This window comes from Onychostoma macrolepis, chromosome 21 (assembly GCF_012432095.1).
Source record: "Onychostoma macrolepis isolate SWU-2019 chromosome 21, ASM1243209v1, whole genome shotgun sequence".
Taxonomy (NCBI): domain Eukaryota; kingdom Metazoa; phylum Chordata; class Actinopteri; order Cypriniformes; family Cyprinidae; genus Onychostoma; species Onychostoma macrolepis.
In genome coordinates, this window is record NC_081175.1 from 4,155,648 (window position 1) to 4,176,952 (window position 21,305).

General features: G+C 40.5%; 1 protein-coding gene across 1 annotated transcript; it reads right to left on the bottom strand.

Moving 5' to 3' along the window:
* Positions 1-1,441: 1,441 nt before the first annotated feature.
* spry4 (sprouty homolog 4 (Drosophila)) lies at positions 1,442-6,681 on the bottom strand. Its single transcript, XM_058757131.1, has 2 exons — positions 6,469-6,681; positions 1,442-5,176 (listed from the first exon to the last, which is right to left on the bottom strand). The coding sequence occupies exon 2, from the start codon at positions 5,123-5,125 to the stop codon at positions 4,190-4,192; it is 936 nt and encodes a 311-aa protein (XP_058613114.1). The 5' UTR covers positions 5,126-5,176; positions 6,469-6,681; the 3' UTR covers positions 1,442-4,189.
* Between the last annotated feature and the right edge of the window lie 14,624 nt (positions 6,682-21,305).

Genomic DNA, 21,305 nt, shown 5'->3' on the forward strand with positions numbered 1-21,305 from the left:
TGCTCTGGTAATGACTCACAGCATCCCAGCAGCATATCAGTGATTTCTGCACAAGAAAGGGGCACACTCACATTAAATTAAATGTTAATTAATCAGTTGATTGATTAATTGATTGAAGTCAGTGTTGAAAGTATAAAGTGCCAAACTATTGTGTTTTTGAATGGGAGACATTTGACTTTTCCCCACCCAAGGAGAAAATAAACATAAGGGAAGAGATTGGAATCGTTTAAACAGAGATTTTGCTAAAATGTAGCCTTCTGTGGCATACACACACACAGAGAGGTCAATTTGTTGAGTGGTCACTTTCTGATTTTTATAGCTCATGTACGTAGGTTCATAGGTGAATGTACTTGTGTGAGTGTGTTTGGATAGATGTCAACAGATTCATGGGTGTGTGAGTCATCCAGGTTTGTAAAGATTGTATGCGAGCTGCAGCCCCAGATCCTTGAGAGCCAATATCTTGATACAAGAGAGATATTACATACCTGCAGAATATGGTTCCATTCATGTTTTAACTCAAAATATCATATCTGCCCTTTAGCATCCCATATTTCAGGAATTATTATATGATAAAATACTGATAATTGCTTTGAAAAGCATTGTTTTACGATGTAACCATAGGGGTATTATTTAAATACTGTATCTGAAGGGTTTACACCCTTACACGATAAGTTCATGACCCTCTGAACTACTTAATTCTGACTGGTCACTTTTGGGATTCAATGGCATATTTTTGTGCAGTAATTACTAAAATGTACAATTATCTATAGTGCCAGGAAAACGATTCCATACATAGCTTCAAGTTTCATGACTTCATCAAGTGATAAAAAGATTTAAACTAATATTTTTTGTCCATCTATTTGGAAATTAGCCAGCTCACCTACAATATTTCTTAATTGACTACATTAAGTTTTTTTTGTTGTTGTGGTTTTGTTTTTTATTTGACCCAAAAATGCTCTTCAAAAAATGATTTTTCTTAGTGTTTTTGTCTTGTTTTCCATAACAGATATCTAAACATTCTTAAATAATGATACATTTACTTGAAAGGCAAAGTGACTTTAAGATATTCGGTCTTGTTTTCTGAAGAAAATATTAAAATGTTGTTAATTTGTAAAACAAGAAAACGTTATCTGCCAATGAGGTTTTCCCTTTAAGATTGCTTTTCTTACCCCATTGTCAGATATTTTTTTCTTGTTTTAAGCCAAAACGAACAAAATTGATAAATTTTTTCAGAAAACAAGACTTAATATCTTAAGTCATTTTGCTTCTCAAGTAATTTTATCTTGATTCAAAAATGTTTAGATATTTGTACTAGAAAACAAGTCAAAAATACTAAGTAAGAAAATCATTATTTGCAGTGTGTCTTAAATAATCATATTTTTCAATAGCATGTACTGTATGAATGCAGGGACACTGAAGACACAACACAACAGAGTTTTATATTTAACAATATATATTTTCCAATTTCAATGTACATTCCGTTTTGACATAAGCTTTTATTCACAAACAAAAGTAGGCATCTAAATAAATACTATATAAAATAGAACTTCAAAATAAATATATCTATAAAGGGACATTTTCATATGTGTGAGATATTTTTTTTTTCTTTTTGCTTTTTTAAACAAAAGAAACGCACATTGCTCTTTTCTTTAATCCTCAACATGAACAATGAAGCCAAAGAAACGCAGAGAGTACAAGCCCAGTTTGGAAGGCAGCTTAAAGTGGGTTAAAAAAAAAAAAAAGAAGAAGAATGGGTTTCTAGTGGCCAAGAAACTGTACCACGAATAGATTTAGTCACAGCGTCCTGATGAAAACATCTCTGCAACGAATCCACAGAAGGAAGATCGTTCAATTCCATCGTGCAGGCCAGGTTATTAGGCGAACAACCATAAAGTTTACATTTTACAGCTGTATCGTTCTCCGTAGTTGGGAGAATTGTGAAATACGAAAAATAAAAGCGAGAAGGTGGGGCGAAAAAGCAACACCGAATAGGATGGAATGGAATGTTACTTGAGAGGGATCCCCGTTCCTCCCAGACAAGTTCACACACAGCAGCTGTGTATGTCAATCAAGCGCTGAAGATGTTGCACCACTTTAGGAGGAAGGAGGAAAAACAAAATGCTTGGCCACATTGGGGTAAAAAAAGTGTTACTTTGAGCGTGACGAAACTCTGTTCCCTCTGTGAATTCAATTAAATCTACAGTTTCAGGGGCACTGAGGAACCCGGGAATTAGCCGTGCCTCTCTCGTGCTAATGAGGCATGGCTAGCATTAACAGAGGTATTTTTATTGCCTGGCACACTTTTCTAAATCAAGTGCTTGTAATCAAAATACCTAAACACCCTACCTTCTACGCCACAGCCACATAATCTTTACCCCCACCCGCCCCCAGCCCTCCCAAAAATATAATAATTCATTTATATACTTTTGTACTGAATTGTAATTAAATTGTACCATGCAATTTCTCAGGACATTTGAAACATATAGCTAGTTTTTCTTAAAACTATTTACAAGAACGTGTAACCTGCATAGGTCGAAATCTAAGATATCTATGGTACATTTGCAACTCTTCCCTATGCAGCTATGCAAGCTTCTCCATTCAGAACTACTCTGGCACCTATCCACGGGTTAGATTGCAAAAAGACTTAAACCCTAGCCTTATACATTCAAGACTAAGAACAGTAGTGTATTTCTGCTTTTCGGATTTGTGCAACAAGTACAAATGTTGGAGGATGTGGGACTAAACGAGCGAACCGTGGGTTTGTGTTGAGCAGGCCGACAATTTTCCCTCGTGCTCCCAGACTCTAGGAATCCTGGGAAGTAGAGCACCGTACCTTTAAGAGCTTACTTTCGCACTAATTGGCTAGAGTACAACAATGCATGCCCACTTGGAAACAAACGGTTATAAAAATGGTCAACGAAATCTCCATGGTGCACTCCTTTGGCAAGATCTCTATACTATACATATAACAAAATATATATGTGGAGAAAGCAGTTCAATACTAGGGCACGTCCATAGAGCGTTATGTTTGGTGCGTAGTAAACTAGAGGAATTTTTCCAACTACAGTGAAACACTTTGTACATGCTACTGTACATAATACTGTGCTTTTGCCTCATTATAATGGTGATACAATTGGCATGTTTTGTTTAGAAGCGGCAGAGTAGTATACGCTAACTTTATAGCTTCTCCTTTTCCCGTAACTACTGGCCCAATTCTCCTCGTAGCTTATGAATGCTTGGTGTCTGAATTGCTGTGTTTTGACCACTGCCCCTTCCCTTAACTCGAGTCACCCGACTAGTTCCAAGCTGAATTCACATGCGGTACGTAATTCAGATGAACTGATGATCCCTGAGGTCATTGTCTACAACAAATTGAACCACTAACATTTGGAAGAATCATTATGGAAGTTCGTGTATGCTATGGCATGTTTTCAAAGGGAATTATGAAAGCTATTTTACCCATTTGCCATCAGAAACAAACAATCTGTCCCCACAGACGATAGAAAACATCCTGTCACGTGGTCACGGGCAGTCACCAATGTCTTTCGCAACAGTCAAGGGAACTTAGAATCCTTCAATGAAACCAAATTACCTCCCGTGTTTGCATTTCAAACAACAGAAGAAATAAAGCTCTATAACAAGCTTGTAAATGTACTGTGCACAGAGATGAAGTCTGGTTATTTTGATTGTGACATGTGTTATCAGCTTGGAATTCGCTGCAACCTTTCCGCAGTGCCAGATCCGGAGAGGGATTGCCAAAGTGTAGAGTGTTCTTGAATGGGTGATATTTACTTTCACGTTTCAAAGCCGCCCAAAGAGAAAATAAACATCAGAGAAGAGATTGGAATCTTTCAAACAGACATTTTGCTCAAATGCAGCATTCTGTGTCAGCAAGTTGTTTTACTAGGGGGTGAAATGGCAAAGACTTTGATCCCACGGCCATCACGGGAAGGCCAGGAGAAGAAAATGCAGGCCTCTCCTTTGCTGTAGTACTTTATGAATGAGTAAAATAATGATTTGTGCCCGTCGGTTGGTCAGATGTTGCTACTGATTTACTTCAGGATGCCTTGAGCGCGAGGATCATGCGTCGACCTTAAGTACCGTGATTTTGGGAAGTACACCGCTATCGGAGAGGGTCCTGCGAACTTTGCTCGCGAGTCACTTTGTACTCTCCGTTTCTGGCACGCCATCATGAGGCCTGTTTTTCCAGCTGACAGGCCTTGACCTCTGCCACCTTGCAGGCCTGGGTGCTTTTGCAGCGGCAGCCTGGGCGGCTGATGCTGTCGTAGCACTTCTGCGAAAGCTTGGCGCAGCCAGTGGCGGGCAAATAACACATCAGGCAGGGCAGCACCAATGAAACGGCCGCCATGAAGGACCAGCGCGCGCAACAGTTCGAGTGCGAGCAGGAGCACGGCTTGTCAGCACAGGAGCCTTCCTCGTCCTCATCAGTGCAGTGGTAGAAGACGCCCTTGACTAGACACATGCAAGTGACAGAGTCCACTAGGTTCTGCGCTGAGCACAGGCACTCTTGGTTGCAAACCCAACATGAGGGCAGGGCCCGGGGCAAAGTGCACTCCGTGCATCGGCATTTGCCGCATTTCTCGCACAAGAGCGCGTGCTTCTTCTCCACTGGCAATGCCGCAACTGCCTTCACATTCTGAGTCTTGGAGCTCAGTGCCTTGGGCTGCTCTGCACCTAGGGTCCTGCCGTGGCCATTGCCAGTAGTGTACGGATCCACAATAGGGGTTGGAGCTGCATGGTCCAGCAGCCTTTGGTCAGAGGAGGTGCTGCTGCTGCTGCTGATGGAGCTGGGCCGACCACTGAAGGAAATCCAGGGATGTGTGGTGGCATCTGGAACCTCGCAGCGGGACAGATGAGGATGGTGCGGGGCTCCCAGCAGGACTTCCTGCCCCCTCGTGCTTGCCTTGTGGCTTGGTGGCTGTTGTGAGATCACAGCAGGGGTGTCGATGTAGTCATTCTCCAAATGTAAAGATTTCATTTGGTCAATGGGGTAAATAGTTAATGGGTGCTGGAGCCGTCCGTAGGGAACGCGGCTGTCCAGCAAAGGCTGCACCATGATGGAGGAGGAGACTCCAGGAATGTGGTGAGGAACCCTTGACTCCATCTGTAGGTTGTGTTCCTCATATACCAGAGCTCAGCTCAGCATTTAGCACTCCTGCAAAGACCACAGCACAGCTTAGTACTGAAAACCACCCTCACAGAATTCTAATCAGATAACCTAACGATCGGTTTGTGTGGAAAAAGACCACAAATACATCTAAAATGCACCCTTTGCATAATCGAGAAAACTGCATGTGTAAAACTGTTAGGGATACATAATTATAATTCATTATCAGGATTTTAAAAAGGAACCTGTATAAACTTTCACTTCCACAATCAGATTTATTAGTATTAAGCACAAGCCTGCACTAGTGTTCTGATGGGAGGGGTTTATTCGGAATAAAACAAACATAAAGCAGATTAACCTAGGGTTAAGATTCACAACTTTTCTTAAACAATTCGTGGATGAAGTTAGATTAGGAATATTACAGCTAAATGGATGGTATTAATCGAGTTTTATAGGTGAAATACTCTCCTAAACGCAGCTGCACGTTTTAAACAGTTAATCCAGTGAAATGTTTTCGTTGTACGGTCCTTTAAAATGTTATCGGTTTGCTACAGAAAGCCGAAGAAAACTGTAGGCGATACGATATGACAAATATCAACCTGTTGCGTTGGTTTTTGCGCGAGCTGTGTAATATATTGAAGTGGCGTTGCTTCTGTGCTTCTCTTGTAAGCAAGTCTGCAGCCTCTAAAGCAGTGTCGCCTGAAACGACGATTTATATGCTGGAGTGCCACAATTACAGTTTAATACAAAGCAGTCAAAATTCAAACGTCGTTTTTAATACGAACCATTACATATTTGCCACAATCTAAAAATACTCAGAACCTAGATACAGCAATGTCGTCCGTCTCTGACTGATCTCCATTTAGTGTTTTACTCGCTAAAACAGTTTTAATGCTTAAGATGAGCTTCAGTGCTCGAGCTGCAGTGAAGCGTCACGCGACGGTATTAGACAGAACGCGAACAAACGCGAATCATGATATACGCAACACGAAATACCGTCGCTTCCCCGACCGGAGGACACGGTTAACCTCGAATTCTCACCTGTTCTACGTGTACATTTCATTCTTAAATCGCCCACGATCCTGTCGTGGTTAGTTACCGTAGTTAAATATTTACACAAGGCACAAATACACCTTCAATGCGCTGCTAAAGAACGGCTGTATCTGCGCTTTGTGATAAACCAGCAGAATGGAAACGACTCGATTTGAAGCAAGAATATAAACCCCATGTTATAGCGTCGTCCTTGACACTTGGATTACATTTACACAAAATTATATATATATATATATATATATATATATATATATGTATGTATATATATAAATAAATGAAAAACTCACTTGCATTAGAAAACAGATCATTTCTTCTCAGATGAACAGAGTGTTACGATATATTCCAATACCAGAGACAGAATGATAGATAGATCCAAACGAAGCCACGAAGGGGGAAAAAAAAAGTCCGGACGACTATCCGTGCGATGTGCACTGCAGTAAGGACAGTCTTCTCCATACGATGTTGCAACTATGAGGGAAATGGCTTTTTATGAATGGGAGGGTAAGAAACGTACTGCGCAGATGCTTTGACAGAATTTTTTTTTTTTTTTTTTTTTGTGAATGGGAGGGCATTACGACTCGGGGGTTACACTTTTATGAATGGGAGAGCTCCGGGTTTGACTGCGCATGCGCCGTTTCAAGATTTCATGAATGGAAGAATGGGGGCTTTTCGTCACAAGGGCAATGTCAAAGCGGATTACATGAAGAAGGCGGCTACTACTGCTTTAATTCATGTTTTCTATACATTGCCTTATTCGTGCGTGTCTTTAAAGGTCCTGACCTGTTACGGTATGGAAGCATTCTTAATAATCTTGAAAGCAAATTTAAGGCAACTGCGTAGCCTGTTTACTGGACACTTTGAACATAATGCTGCGGTCATGTGTCAGGCTATTATTTTTTATATGACGCAGTGGACATGTGAAATTGCACGATAACGTTTTAGTCCAAAACACTTTTGAGTTTCATCACCACGGGTTAATTTGTAAGCCTCGAGTGGCGTGCACTTTATCCTCATTTTGGGTAATCAGAAAACAGGTCAGGAACGATCGGTCTTGCTTAAAATGGAAGAGGAAAAAAAGATAGAGAGAGAGAGAGAGTTGCATTAAGCGGTCCCATTTTGATTTCTCATTTCCAGTTCGGCTGCACTGGAGCAAAAACACGTTTATGACGCAGCAGCATGAGGTCATGCAGGATCAACAAAAGAACAGGATGTTGTCGATTTGTAACGATCCCACAAGCAGGAAATGTGTGTGAATTTCCTTTTTAACATCCCTCTGTGTCTACCCTTCCCCCCAAGGATAATTCCCAGCTTGTGCCTTGACTAATGCTGTCAAATGTTAATGGGCAGTCTCTACATTAGCACACATTTCCATGACAACATCTGCTTTCATATTAAAAATACAATCACATTATTTGATGTGCTAAATTTAGGAGAGAAAGGGTTTCATTATTATTATAGCTTTGTTGTTTGCAATATATACTGCGCTAAAATGTAGTGTATCTTTCTATGAAAAAAGAGAGAGAAAGAAACAGGACTTTTAGTATTGATTTGATGGAAACCTGGGGGAAGAACACAGAGCTAAATATAGCGAGTACATGCACTCTTTGAACACAGTGTTTTCCATTTGGTGTTAATGACCACAAACTGAGAATAGGATTATCAAATGGGGCAATTTAACATTTCCAATACACAATGGGTTCCATACAATGGAAATGGTTTCTGCCTAATGTCATAAAGCTAACGATGAATCACTGATGAACAGGTTGTTTGTTTATTTATTTATGCATTTATGACTTCCTTAGTGGAACATAAATATACTAAAATATGTTTGAAATACATTTATTTCATGCTAAATATACTACAAATGCACTGCAATCGTACTTTTAGTGTACTAAACTGGTATACTTAAATTCTGCTAAATTGGAACAACTGATTTTGTACTTAATGCACTTTAATTGTGCAAATGTAGTGCTGAAGTCCAACTAAAGATATGCTGAAGTATATTTGATATTGCTCAAGTGGAACTATTGCAAGTATAGCCTACTTTAAGTACACTTGCATTTAAAGACTAATATTATTCAAAGATCACACAGTCCTCATCAATAGTGACATTAAAACACATTTTAGGCTTAATATTAAGTAGTACTCCAAATAAAGTTTAATTAGAATTTTTTTATTATTATTATTATTATTATTTCAGTAAGTCTCGAGTGATATGTCAGTAAATATGGTAATATATTTGAACTATACTTAGTGTGAAATAAATGTATTTTAAATATATGACTTTTTTACTAGTGTTGAAATTTTATGTTTTGTTTTTTTAAGATTAGGTAGTTAAGAGATTTATTTGTTTGTTTGTTTGTTCGTTCATTCATCTGTGCAACCTGTTAACATCCATAAATAAAGTATTTTAAATTGGATTGTAGTTTGTAATTCCAGAAATTCAAAATTAACCCCACTGTATTATGCATAAAGTTTAATCACCTTCATAAATGCAAAAAAACAGATATTTAAAGTATAATTTTTCATGAATTCTCAATTCTTTTACTTAAATATGTGCTGTAGTTTTCAGGCCAGACTAGAGTGGTGACCTGATTTAAAAAGCTGCAGCCTGTGGCCAATTGGGGGGTCCCTCAGTTTCAAGCCAAGCCCACAGGAAGGAGCTTGTGTGAGGGATATATGCGGAGAATGCAAACCTTTGGAGATCTGGGCCTGTGTGGGAAGAAGGGGTAGGCCCCTTCTGGTCCCCTGCTGATACAGAGGGGAAAGCCGAGCTCTTGGTGAGATGGTGACCCTCGACCCTTCTTCAGAGAACTGACAGGAGCGGCCCTGAACTCTCACCCATGGGACAAACTAGCAATGAAGCGTGACCTGTTGCTGGGGGCGTGGACCTGCCATTCAGGCCACAAGCATTCTGGGCATTCCACGCGCCATTCCCCTTACATAGCAGACTTCCCCCTCCCATGAGAACCCACACCAGTACCCCGTTATCCAAAACACAAAAAAAACCATCACAAAGTTCCCATTACTCACCATCAGTGCATGACACCATAACCTAAATTTCCACACATACAAGCCTTTATAGAGAAAAAATGAAGAAAAGAGAAATAAACATATGAAATCGGTACCAGAAAGGACACTCAGCCTCTTTATATGTGTGTGTGTGTGTGTGTGTGTGTGTGTGTGTGTGTGTTTGCATACATGACAAGTCCCCACTTCCTGTGACAGCAGCTGGTTCTCGGCCTGCAGAACTGGATAAAATCAAAAGAAATGTGTGAGGCCTGTAATTACACGTCGCTTGTTCCTCTTGTTAAACAACCTGATCTTATCTATAAAGTATAGCAGCATCTAGAGTTTACTTATTGCTTAGTTTTCTTTGACCATTTTTATTGAAGTTATATGTTGTACATATATGTGCTCTGTCAGGCTTGAGTAAGCAGTTATACATCCGGCCATAATGCCGTTCGGTGCGGTTGGGTGGCAAAGTAGGAGGTCAACCTTCGTGCTGTCCTCAGCGCTCCTTGTTGACATGAGAATGCCTGACCTTCATTAGTAGTGCATCATGGAGTCACTAACAGCGGGGAGCTATATTTGAGACCTGAATCAGCAATGCTGGCCCAAGCAAAGCACAGTGGATCAGCATTATCCATCCCAAGGAGGCCTTTGTTGACAAGCTATCGGCTAAAATAAGCTCCAGCTGGGAGGAGGCACACATCCCCATCAGCAGCTCACTTCCTGTGAGACAGCAATTTTCTGAATGATGAAGGAGAAGCTTGCACACATCCCCGGACGTTACTCTAGTTATTTATTTGTTCAGCATTAATGATTAATGAGCAGGAGGGCTTTGAGTGTCAGTCAGTGAAATAAGATTAGGAAGTTAGGATATTCCAATGGACCGATGAAGTGCTAACCTCCAGTGATATCCGCCTAATTTGCGCACTTAGGAATTTGTTACATTTTTCGTAGCGTACTGACCCGAAATCCTCGATTTGTCCGGGGGTTTAGCTGCTTCTCTAGCATTTCCATTTTGTTAATTAGCCCTATTGTCTGCATATCAATCAGATTAGCTCTGGGGGATCTAGGTGGAGGGTGCTGAGTAGAGCAAGTTTACCCAGGAGGAAGTGCGGGGCTTTGATCTCTGCTAATGAGCTGCCAATACCGCCCTCAAGGGCTACTTCCTGAGGCCAGCTGGAAGCCTGCAAGTTAGGCCACCTGAAACAACATGTACTCTTTCCCTTTCCAAGTGCCCTCACCCCACCTGCCCTTCCCCCATTTTTCATCAGTGGTAACCCTTCCCCCAAATTGAACTCTGTGATAATTGGAGATAGAGGTGGGCTACAGTCACCCAGGGTTCTATTGTCCCCAGTGTATTCATTCACTCTCTAGCCAAACTAGTGGCCTGATGGATGTTCTCAGTGACACTTAGCTTTATTTAATTCAACTTTTCCGTTTGGGAAGCGACGGATGTGTCATTCACTTTGTTCTGTCACTTTCCTCAAGCCAAGTCAGAAGTTTGAACATTGAATTATGAAACCCTTGCACACAAAACTTCCTAATTTCAAAACCAGACATCTCCAGTCTTTGTACACAGTTTGACCATTACGCAAATTCAGAAATGGAGGATGTAAGTTTGATGAACAATCTATTTCAAGATGGTTTCACAATAACACATCATGTAGAACATTCTGTCCGATCATTTTCGAAAAGCCGCGCCTGGAATGTCCAAACAGGAGTGCGTGATCCACATCCCTTAATCTTCACCACTTCCAGTAAACCTCTCACCGCTGGGTATCCTCTCACTCCTTTGTGACCGTGGGAGAGGGTTGAAACAGAAAGCTCAGCCAATCCTCAGAAGCTCTGTTTCACATCCATTCTCTTCCTTGATCCAGCTCAGGTACCTGCAGTCATGGGAAAGAAGCGACTGGCCATGTCTTTCCCCACTGGACATTGAGCCATGCTGAGGTTGATGGCGAGCACACAGCAGCCCCTTTGATGGGCGTGGGGACAGGGCGACACGGGACACTTCCTGGGCTGAATGGCGCCCCGACACTCGACACCTGGGACAGCGGCGCTCCGACGCTGGCCTAGTGCCAACCTCAACGAGGCACCTTTGTGCTCCTGGGCTCGGTAACCTATCCGGAAAGATCTCTCAGTGCTGGTTCCCATGCATCACTCCACTCTACTTCACACTGCCTTTGTGCCCAACTGGCTCGGGACTCTCCTCACTTCCTTTCGCCTTGATCCAGGCTGTAATTGCTTGGTCCTAGTGAAAAGCAAGTATGAATTTGAAAGGAGGGGTCTAACCTTTGCTTTGCAGTAGCCTTGTGGATCAGGCCACTGAATGCAGTTACTTGTACATGTAAAACTGGTCGCCGGGATTAATTTGAAGGCATTGTTCAAACACGGGCTATCTGGTGTCCCACTGTCTTTACTGCTGCTCTTTATATCTTCCTCACAAAGAGCTACAAAGTGTTACATTCTCCCACAAAAAGCAAGTACAAGGACCTCTTGTTGAGACAGCCCGTTATTGATCTTGAAGCAGGACATCGACCATAACTAGAAAGTATACAAATTTTGCAAGAAATGATAACCGCAGTGAACTAAGCACATTAAAGGGGTGTCAAGCCTGTCGAGATGTGAAATGCCTAACCACAACAAGGCATGCAATGGCTAACATGTGTGCAGGAGACTAGGTTTGCTCGTTTTGAGGTGCTGCCTCCGAGCCCTGGGTGGCTCGGTCCAAACCCACCAACCCGTCTGGCTTGTCAGACACACAAGGCTGTCTCCCCAGGATGGTTTAGTGCATTGTACAAAGTGACAAACCCATCAAAGCAACCGGGCCCAAATAAAAGGTCTTTTTATGACTTTCCTTCAAAGAGCGGCTAGGAGTTCAAAGCACACACAGTGAGCGCGAGTCGATGGAAAGTTCAGAATCATACGGAGAGGCAAAGAGATGTGGGGGCAGGGGGGGGCCTCAAAGGGATTCAATATTGCTCATGAAAGGCCTCCCCAACCTGGCATACTCTGTGTTCTCCAAGGCAGTAAATCTTCAACATTAGGTTATCATTCTCCTGTACACACCACCTTGCCGCCGTACTAAATATATTTCAATTTCATAAACATATGACATATTCGCAGTATCTTCAACAGCATATGGCGTGTCTTTTGAAGGCGAAGCAGTCAGTGGCTGTGCAGTTTAGCCTGCTCGGCACAGATAAGAATGCAGCTCGCAGTTGGGACAAATGATTTCGCTTCCTGCCCTCAATTTGTGCCTCTCTTTTCAGAAACAGAGAGAGCTCTTTAATTAAAAATGGATGTCACTTGTGGTAAAAATTTGTATTTATGTGCATACAGTTGTATGTCTAACATCAAACGTGTCTCTGATGCTAAGGCATGTTAAAAGCCCCAGTTCGATCTCAATTTATTGTGTTATGCGCAATGTAATGTGAGCTTTCAAAAAGTACACAGCTTTGATGCAGAACTGCATCTTGTAATGCATTCTGAATGCAGTTCCTGACTAAACCCCAATCGAGTTTCACTGGAATGAAGTGAATCAGCCCAGATTTCTTTGCTATCATGCAGTGGTGAGGAATGATGTGTCATCAGGAGAACCATGTGTCCAGTTTGTCAATGTGCCTTCTGCAGTCGCAGGATTCATTTTTGATGAGTCATGTTGAATCATTGTTCAGCACATGTCAATGTGACTCTCACGCAGACAAGAAGTACATTAGATGGACAAGTTTACCAGTGGAAACCCGAGAACTGGGGCAAACTTGCAATGACCCAAATCTGCGTATATCTGATGCTCAGGGGTGAATCCATTGTTCTGCTATGTATGCCACTATTTATAGAGAAACATATCAGTGTGCTTGTGGAGCAATGGTAGTGGCATAAAAATTCACCTTGGATATCTGTTTCATGAATAAGACTTAAGATCAGTCTCCCTCAACCAAGCCTGGTTAACTCTCCAAACAAACATTAACAGTGAAGCAAAGATTCGACTCCAATCAAATACAAACTATGAGCATGTGTGTGCGGCCTCACTAATTACAAAGCAGCCTGAGTTTACGTTGGCTGAGCGGCAGTGAGCGCTGTGGGCTGATCCACTAACCAGCTGACAGATTGGCCGTCCTGAAGTTTGGCTTCAGCGAGTGTCATTCCATTCGCTCTGTGCCTATACCATATCAAGTCACCCGTGCCATTGTATAAATAAAGGTATGATTTCCGCTCGTAGATATATAATGCAGGTATCTCCTTACCAAGCCCTCCCTTCCCACTGGCTTTGTGCCTCTGCAGTGTTCCTGAAATCCCCCAGCCCTTTTAATCCCCACAGCAACAAGGGTCTGTTTCTCTGCTTTATACTGAAGTAGGCCTCTGAGGCCTGCTGTATGCCTTGGCCTGTTGGCTAGAAGCCTCCTGTTTACAATTTCCCTATTCCTGTTTTTAATGTTGCTTCGAGAGCAGCCACAAAGGGCCAGTTTTGTCCAGCATGAACAAGGGAGCCATTAGAACAGAGATGGAGGAAGGAAGGAAGGGAGATTTGGGAGGGTTGGGTTTTTGGGGGGGTGAATCAGGTGCCCCAGAGGGGATTAGTTATCCCAGCTGCTCCCTTTGGGGCAAGACATGGAAGGCATTTTTATTTCAGAAGGAGTGAGTGAGGGACAACTAGGATGCATTGAGGAAATTCCAACAAGAATGCTATGTCCCCGTGATATGAATAAGATGCTTATTCACAGAAATGTGTAATCCAGAGAAGTTTGCATGCACATGTGTTCTCAGAGGTGTCTTAAAGACATACTAGATTTTTAAAACTTTGCTCATTTGACACCAGACTGAGATTTAATATCACAGATGCTAGCATATCAGGAAGCTGATTACAGCGCATATATATATATATATATATATGTGATATATATGCAGCTTGCATGTAAAGCTATTTTAACATTAGGCAATTTCTAGACTGTCGCAAAGTTACTTGTGTTTCCTATTATTCCCTTAAAATGTGAAACATTAGCACAATGTGCAGTATTATTTATACTATCTTATAATGTGTAATATTACTTATTTATGTTTCTACCTTTTTTTTTTTTCTTATATAAAGTATATATTCAATAAATAAATTCAAATTCAATTCAAATGTCCCAAAGCATCAGTTCTTGCTATAGAGATGGCTTTTCTCTATGTCTTATCTATGGAATAATTCCCCAGGGTAACCCTGGACTGGCCAGCCCTCATAGTGGAAAAGCACCACAAATTTTTCTTTTCTCCATATGGCAGCCATTTGTCTGAAAGAGCTCTGTCAAACATAAATAATATGTTATGAAAAAAAGGGGCAGAAAGCATTACTTCCTCTGGGATAGGATCTCTGGAGGCCTGGTGTCCTTCACATCCATGTCCTTCACACAGACAAAAAAAAAGAGCAAAAAAAGAGAGAAAGAAAGACTGGTGCAAACTGGCTGCAAGTCAGAGCACACATACAAGTCTGGAGAACGCATGTAACCCTTAATCAAAACAGGCCCAGAAAATTCAGCCCATCTGTTTGTTTGCAGTGCATACTGGACTCAAGCGATCAGGAAATGACTCCGCTGAAATATCACACATCTCAACTGATTCGGTCTACAAGACAATTGACATCTCACGTTTTGGGAAATAACTAACCTAAAAGATAACTTTTTTCATTAGCATAACAGTACTTCTGCTGTTTTCAAGGGTAGTTTTCCAGTAACAATGTTCAACATGTATCAGTGTAGCACAGCAAACTCTGTTCATTTGTAATATAGTATTTTACTTTACAACTAATCAAACTTAGGTACTTACATTTTTTACCTAAATGTCCACTTTCTTTTATATGAAACAGTTTTTTAAGTTATGTTTATGTTCCCAGGGTTAATATTTTTTATTTAGTCAAATGCTGCTGTTTTAAGCTTGATTAGGGTATGTTTGTTATGGAATTGAGCGTAAATTGATTGATTCAGATGTTTAATTTGTGCTGTCAATGTAAGTTGCTGTTTCTTTTCCAAACGCTTGAACTACTTTTGCTTCCAAGTGACCTCCTGAACACTGGACATCACAGCTCCGATGCAATTAAAAAGAAATTGTGAAAAATACCCTGACAAAATGAATCCTTTAACTCTGTATCAATTTCTCTCTTTCCTTCTGTTTCTTCACCAGCGCAGGCTCGAGCTTTCCGTGTGCCGAAGGGATCATGATTAACATTCGTTCAATTCGCTGAGGGACACGCATTCTAAGCCCTTCCTTCCTGCTGCAAGTGGAATTCTCATTAAGTCATAACTACTTTTCAAGAGCAGCATTCCTGCTTAGGAGTCCCTCCAAGACTCCAGCACAATGATTTTCTTAGCTGCAAATTAATTGCTGAAGAAGACGAAGAAAGAGGGTCATTTTTCTTAGATCTGACACAGGGTCATTTGCAAAAGAAAGAGCAAGTATGACTGTCACGCATTAACGGATGAGGTCTTGTCAGGAAGTAAAATCGTTTTGTATTCAGACATGCAGTGTTTAAACTTTTGATATGTGACATCCATCATTTCATCTGTTAAAGTCAACATGAAGTCAAAACGGGCCTTATTTACCTCCTCAATGCACTTTCCTGTTCTTATTGTGCATGGTTCATAATTATTCCATTTTTTCTTTTTTAGGTATGTCTTCATCATTTTTCATTAAATATAACTACTTGCTCCACCTCTAAAATGACCTTCCTTCTAAGCAACTTTTCGGCCCTCTGGCCAATCTCCACTTTTCATGATCCAATCCATTCCTAATGGATAAAGTCAAGACCCACCCTACATTTTGTCTCGTTGATTATCTGGTTTCACTCAGATTATGTATGGATTATGAAGAGGTTGCATTTCATGTTAACTAGAAATTATAATTGTGAGGTTCGGTCCAGACTTTGCATTAATATGCACACCAGCACTAATGGAATCATGTAAATATAAATGCTTTGTTTTAAGGTGTGCTTAATTTCAGTCACCATTTGGTGAGAATGATTACCTGCATCGTGTAGTGTAGCCAGAGAAAATAACAGATGGAGCTGCCTGTTCCTGGGTTTCCTTTCTTTAGCCCTGGAGGGCTTGGGCACAGGCCTTCTCGCTCTTACCTGGGCTGAATGGTTCTAACTGGGGCAACTGAAATTGGGTGCCCCCCTACTTGACTCATTTAGTAATTTGTCTGGCTCTTTTCCTTCTTCCCTACGGCTTGTAAAACGATCCAGCAACTTAATTTCCCCCTTCCCAAAAAGTCATTCTCCTAATCCTTTAGGAGAATGAGAGGAAAGGGCTGTAGGCACTTAAAATCAACTCTTAAAACATAAGACTGAAGGCAACGTCTTTATGTAAAAGAGCCTCTCACAAACACACATGCATGTGAAATCACACATAGTTCTAGTTTGCATAACGTTTTCCTTATAAAAAGTACTGTTGATGTACTGATAGCGATGGTGTCAGATTACAGTATCGTGGTGTGCAATGCTTACATACAGCATGTCATGTTCGTGCAAAAATATTGTCAACAAAGATACAAAAATGACAGAATAGTTGCATTTTGTCAAATGGTCAAGGAGACAAATTTGACAGAGACCATGCATGACAGTGATGGATGCATTGTGACAATATTTGCCTGAATTGTTTGATGTCAGCAGATCGAGTAGCAGTTTTATACCACCCATAGCCATGGTGTGTGCTGACCGCCGCTTTGCTGATGTGCAGCAGTGCCGGGGACCGGAGGCACACTTCTAGACTTGTGGATCAGGCAGAAAATGCATTATGGTCTGTTATGGTTGGCTGATCGCTCCCATTCAAACAGTGAGCTGCTCACAAAAGGGCCAGGGCTGAGTTCAAATAATGGATCGACTCCCACCCCCCCTCTCCGCCCTAACCACCCCATTTAGATGATCACGAGGCACTTTTGGTGGCAGGGCAGATTCTATGCCCCCTATCCTGTTCTTGTTGTTGCGTACTGGTGATGAACAGCAGGCCTATTGGTTGGACTTCCTGTGTTTCAAAGAGAGTGTTGCTGACCATCAGGAAGTGAAGCCTGAAAGGCGGAACATGGATGCAGCGTTGCTCATTCAGACGGAGAGGAGCCCTTGGGGAGGGGGAAGTCAGGGATTTAGTTCAAAGCAACCACAGACAACTTTTCAGAGAGTTTCGAAGTAATGGTATGCATTTACCAGTCAAGCAGTTCTCAGTAAATGTGTCCCTCGCAGGCAAAACTAGCTGACAAGACTTGTTCTCTAAGGTCATGCTAATATGACTACAAACACTTGACTTTTTTGAAAACCCTATGAAAGCTCTTTGTGTGGGAAAAATGACTGCATTCCACTATCCACATTTTAGAGGAAAGTAATCTTTAAAATATTTACTAGTTTGCACCGCTACACCAACATAGCCATGAAGAACCGAAATTTGGAAACAGCTTCCTCTAACTTTAAATTTCAACCCAATGTTTTGCTTTTGCTTGAAATGTAATTGTTTTGCTTAATAAATGTAGGTGTTTGCTGAGTTGATACTTCTTTGTGTGAAACATACTTCTGCGCCTTACGTTTGTGCCACCGATGGTTCGCCATTTCACAAAGTCACCATCTGGTCTTTACAACGTTAATTTACAGCTTCTAGCCAGTGACAATTAATTGTGACCATAATACTGTAGAGTCTGATTGGACGCACAGGGTTTTCTTTTTAGAAGCTGGTAAGTCTATTCATTCTGCTATTCCAACAATGCATGATTATACGATTAGCTGCATTCAGCATTTTTTTCCGCTGCTCTCTGTGACCCTACCTTAAAACAAATATGTGCTCGGAAGAAAAAATACATTTCAATGCAAATATATCAAGTGGGAGAAAAAATATATTTTTCCTTCCATTACATATTCAAACATATAATCATGCATAATTGGAACAGAGGAATAAATAGCCTTATCAGCTTCTAAAAAGTAGAAAATAAGTGTGTTCAATTTTTCATTGTCAAGTAAAGTCTGTTTATATAGAGCTTTATACAATACGAATTGTGTCAAAGCAGCTTTACAGTGATAAACAGGAAAATTATTTTTCAACAGTGACACATTGTGTGAAATGTCTTCATTCTTGAAAAATGAGCATGAAGACAAAGAAAAACAACCCATACTACTTTAAATAAAGATTCACTTGCAACAAGGATAGCTATACTTGGTTTGTGCTTCGTACTGAGAAAAAGTGACTGCACAGAATGTGAAACTATCAAAATTAAAGAGACATTTAGAACCCAAACACTCGTGGATGACTTGCACAACTAACAGTTGTGCCACTTTTGTGGTATTTCAACCCAAAATCATGTATCTTTTTCACTAACCACCCTCAAACCAGCAGAATCAGACACTATCTGGACTTGTACAGTGCTGTATTGTATTTAATTGAAGCCATTCTTTTCAGCTTAAACATTCCTCTTTTCCTTTCAATGCATGACAGTTCACCAGGCAGCCATCTTGGGAACTCATTGATTTTCAGTCATGCAAGTACAGATTGTATCTAGTTGAGAAATACCAAAATCTCAAAATCTGCCAAACTTACATTTCAGTAACACATTTCAAATCAGCAATAAAATGTACATGAATGGCATCACAAACATTGTTTCTTACCCCCAAATAACACAATCAAAAATGCATGTTATAGGTTGGTCCAGCCTATGCACATGCACAGAGTGGAGCAAAGGTTGCGCACAAGTTAAATGGTAAAGATCAGATGGTGTTTTGTGCCCCTATTCCAATTGGCCACTTCATTAGAAAGGCAGGGTGGAATCCATGCTATTTACCTACCATGAATAATGTTGCTCTATTAGCACCTACTGAAAGCAGTCAGTTAATGGAAGTTAGGACATTTGAGTATTTGTTTGATGTAATTTATTAAATGATGGAGCACACTATAACTGGCATATATCCATGTCACCAGGTCACCACTGTCATGGCGGGTCAGGCAAAATGAGGAGAACAGGATCTATTTGCAGCACTTTCACTTTCACAAAAACAAAGTAATACGAATTAAAAGTCCATGAAACGGAACATAACCACAGTGTTGGGGAAAGTAAATTTTAAAAGTAAGGCATTACAATATTGTGTTACTCCATAAAAAGTAACTAATTGCGTTACTTAGTTGCTTTTTATGTAAAGCAATGTGTTATGTTGCATTTGCATTACTTTTTAGCTGGGCTTGCTTATTTATTTTTGATAACAAAAAAAAACAGAAGTTATATTTTGGGGAACTGTAAAGGCCCTTTCACACCAAAAGTGAAATGAATAAGCCTCATGCTGAAGGAAACGCAAGTAACAGAACATAACCGCAACGTTGAGGAAAGTTACTTTTAAAAGTAATGCGTTACAATATTGTGTTACTAACTAATTGCATTACTTTGTTACTTTTTATGGAAAGTAATGTGTTACTTTACTTCTGCATTACTTTTTGTCACTTGGGCTGGGCTTGCTTATTAATTTTTAATAACAAAAATCCCAAAAGTTTTATTTTTGGCAACTGAAGAGGTCTGTTCACACCAAAAGTGAAATTAAGGAAGAGCTTCTTGTAAATTTCTTTTGGATCTTTTCTTGTAAATTTAAAAGTAATGCGTTACTTGAAAAAGTAATCTGATTAAGTTACTTGTAATGCGTTACCCCCAACACTGCATAACTGTATAAAATCTACAGTATATTTTGAAGCAAAACCAGTTGAGAAACACTGAATTAGGCAATGTTAGTCTTTAACTCAGCCCAACTGTCTACTTCTCTCCTTTCCTCGGCTCTCTTCTTCTCTCCTTCTCTGATTACAGCACACAGGCAGTGAATGAAGGTGATGTTATCTGGTTTTCCTGCTCTCTCGTCCATTCTCCTCCTGTTCTTTTCTCATTTACTGTAAAGTAACAGTGGCGTCTTTCAGCTCTTGGAGAGTAAATGAAGTTGTAGCCCTCCCTGGCTGTGTGTTGTGGGCCCAGGCTAGAGACAGGACTCACGGTCCACCTCAAGCTCTCAATTGGAAAACAGATAATACAGAGCTTCTGCTGGACGTATGGTAATATAGCACACATGTGTGAACCAGATCCTTGTCCTCTCTTTCGCAACTTCAGTATTTTCCCCACAGACGTTTCAAGAGGATATCTGCTCAGTTGTTACATGTGCTGTCAGATACGTTGACATGAAGGCATCCGGCCAGTTTTGTAATGGCGTGAAGTCAAAATCTGCCTTTCCTCGATGCTGGTTTGCAGGATTGTGTAATCAGCTCGTGTAGGTCATGCTTAGGTGAACTATGCAATAGAGCTGGTTGTTTTCGAAAAGCACATAATTTTTAATGATTACTCATAGCTGTACAGGGGGAAGTTGTTATTGTAGCTGTGCTATTATCCAAATCTGGTGGTACTTATGGTGCGGTGGGTTGTTTTTATTGTGTAATGAGTACATCTGAGTTCAACCTCAATGATTTATACCAATAGATCAAACTGGAGTAGCTTTATCAATGTTCCGCATCATGTCATTATGGACTTGTAGGGTCAGCCTCATAAAAATGTGTCTAGGTCACATCAAATTAAAGAAAGAAAGAAAGAAAGTTACTTTATATAGAAAAATAAGGCCTGTTTTTGGACCATTGGGATTATATACATTACCAGTCAATAATTTTGAAGTCTCTTATGCTCACCAAGGGTGAATTTTTTTGATCAACATTTAAATGGTAATATTGTGAAATATTATTACAATTTAAAACAACCTTTTCTAGTTTAATATATATTAAAATGTCATTTACACCTGTGATGCAAAGCTGAATTTTCTGAATCATTACTCCAGTCTTCATTGTCTCATTATCCTTCAGAAATCATTATAATATGCTGATTTGCTGCTCAAGAAACATTATTATCAACGTTGAAAACAATTGTGCTGCTTAATATATTTTGGGGAAGCTGTGATACCCTGCCATTCAAAGGAATAAGTAAGGTATATCAAAAGTGACAGTAAAGACATTTATAATGTTATGATAATTTCTATTAAATGCTGTTCTTTTTGGTAAAGCTACTCTATATATAGTGCTGCCGATTGGTTCTTTTTGTATCAGCAGCCAATGATCTCGCTGCTCAACATTCAAATACTCAGCTAGTG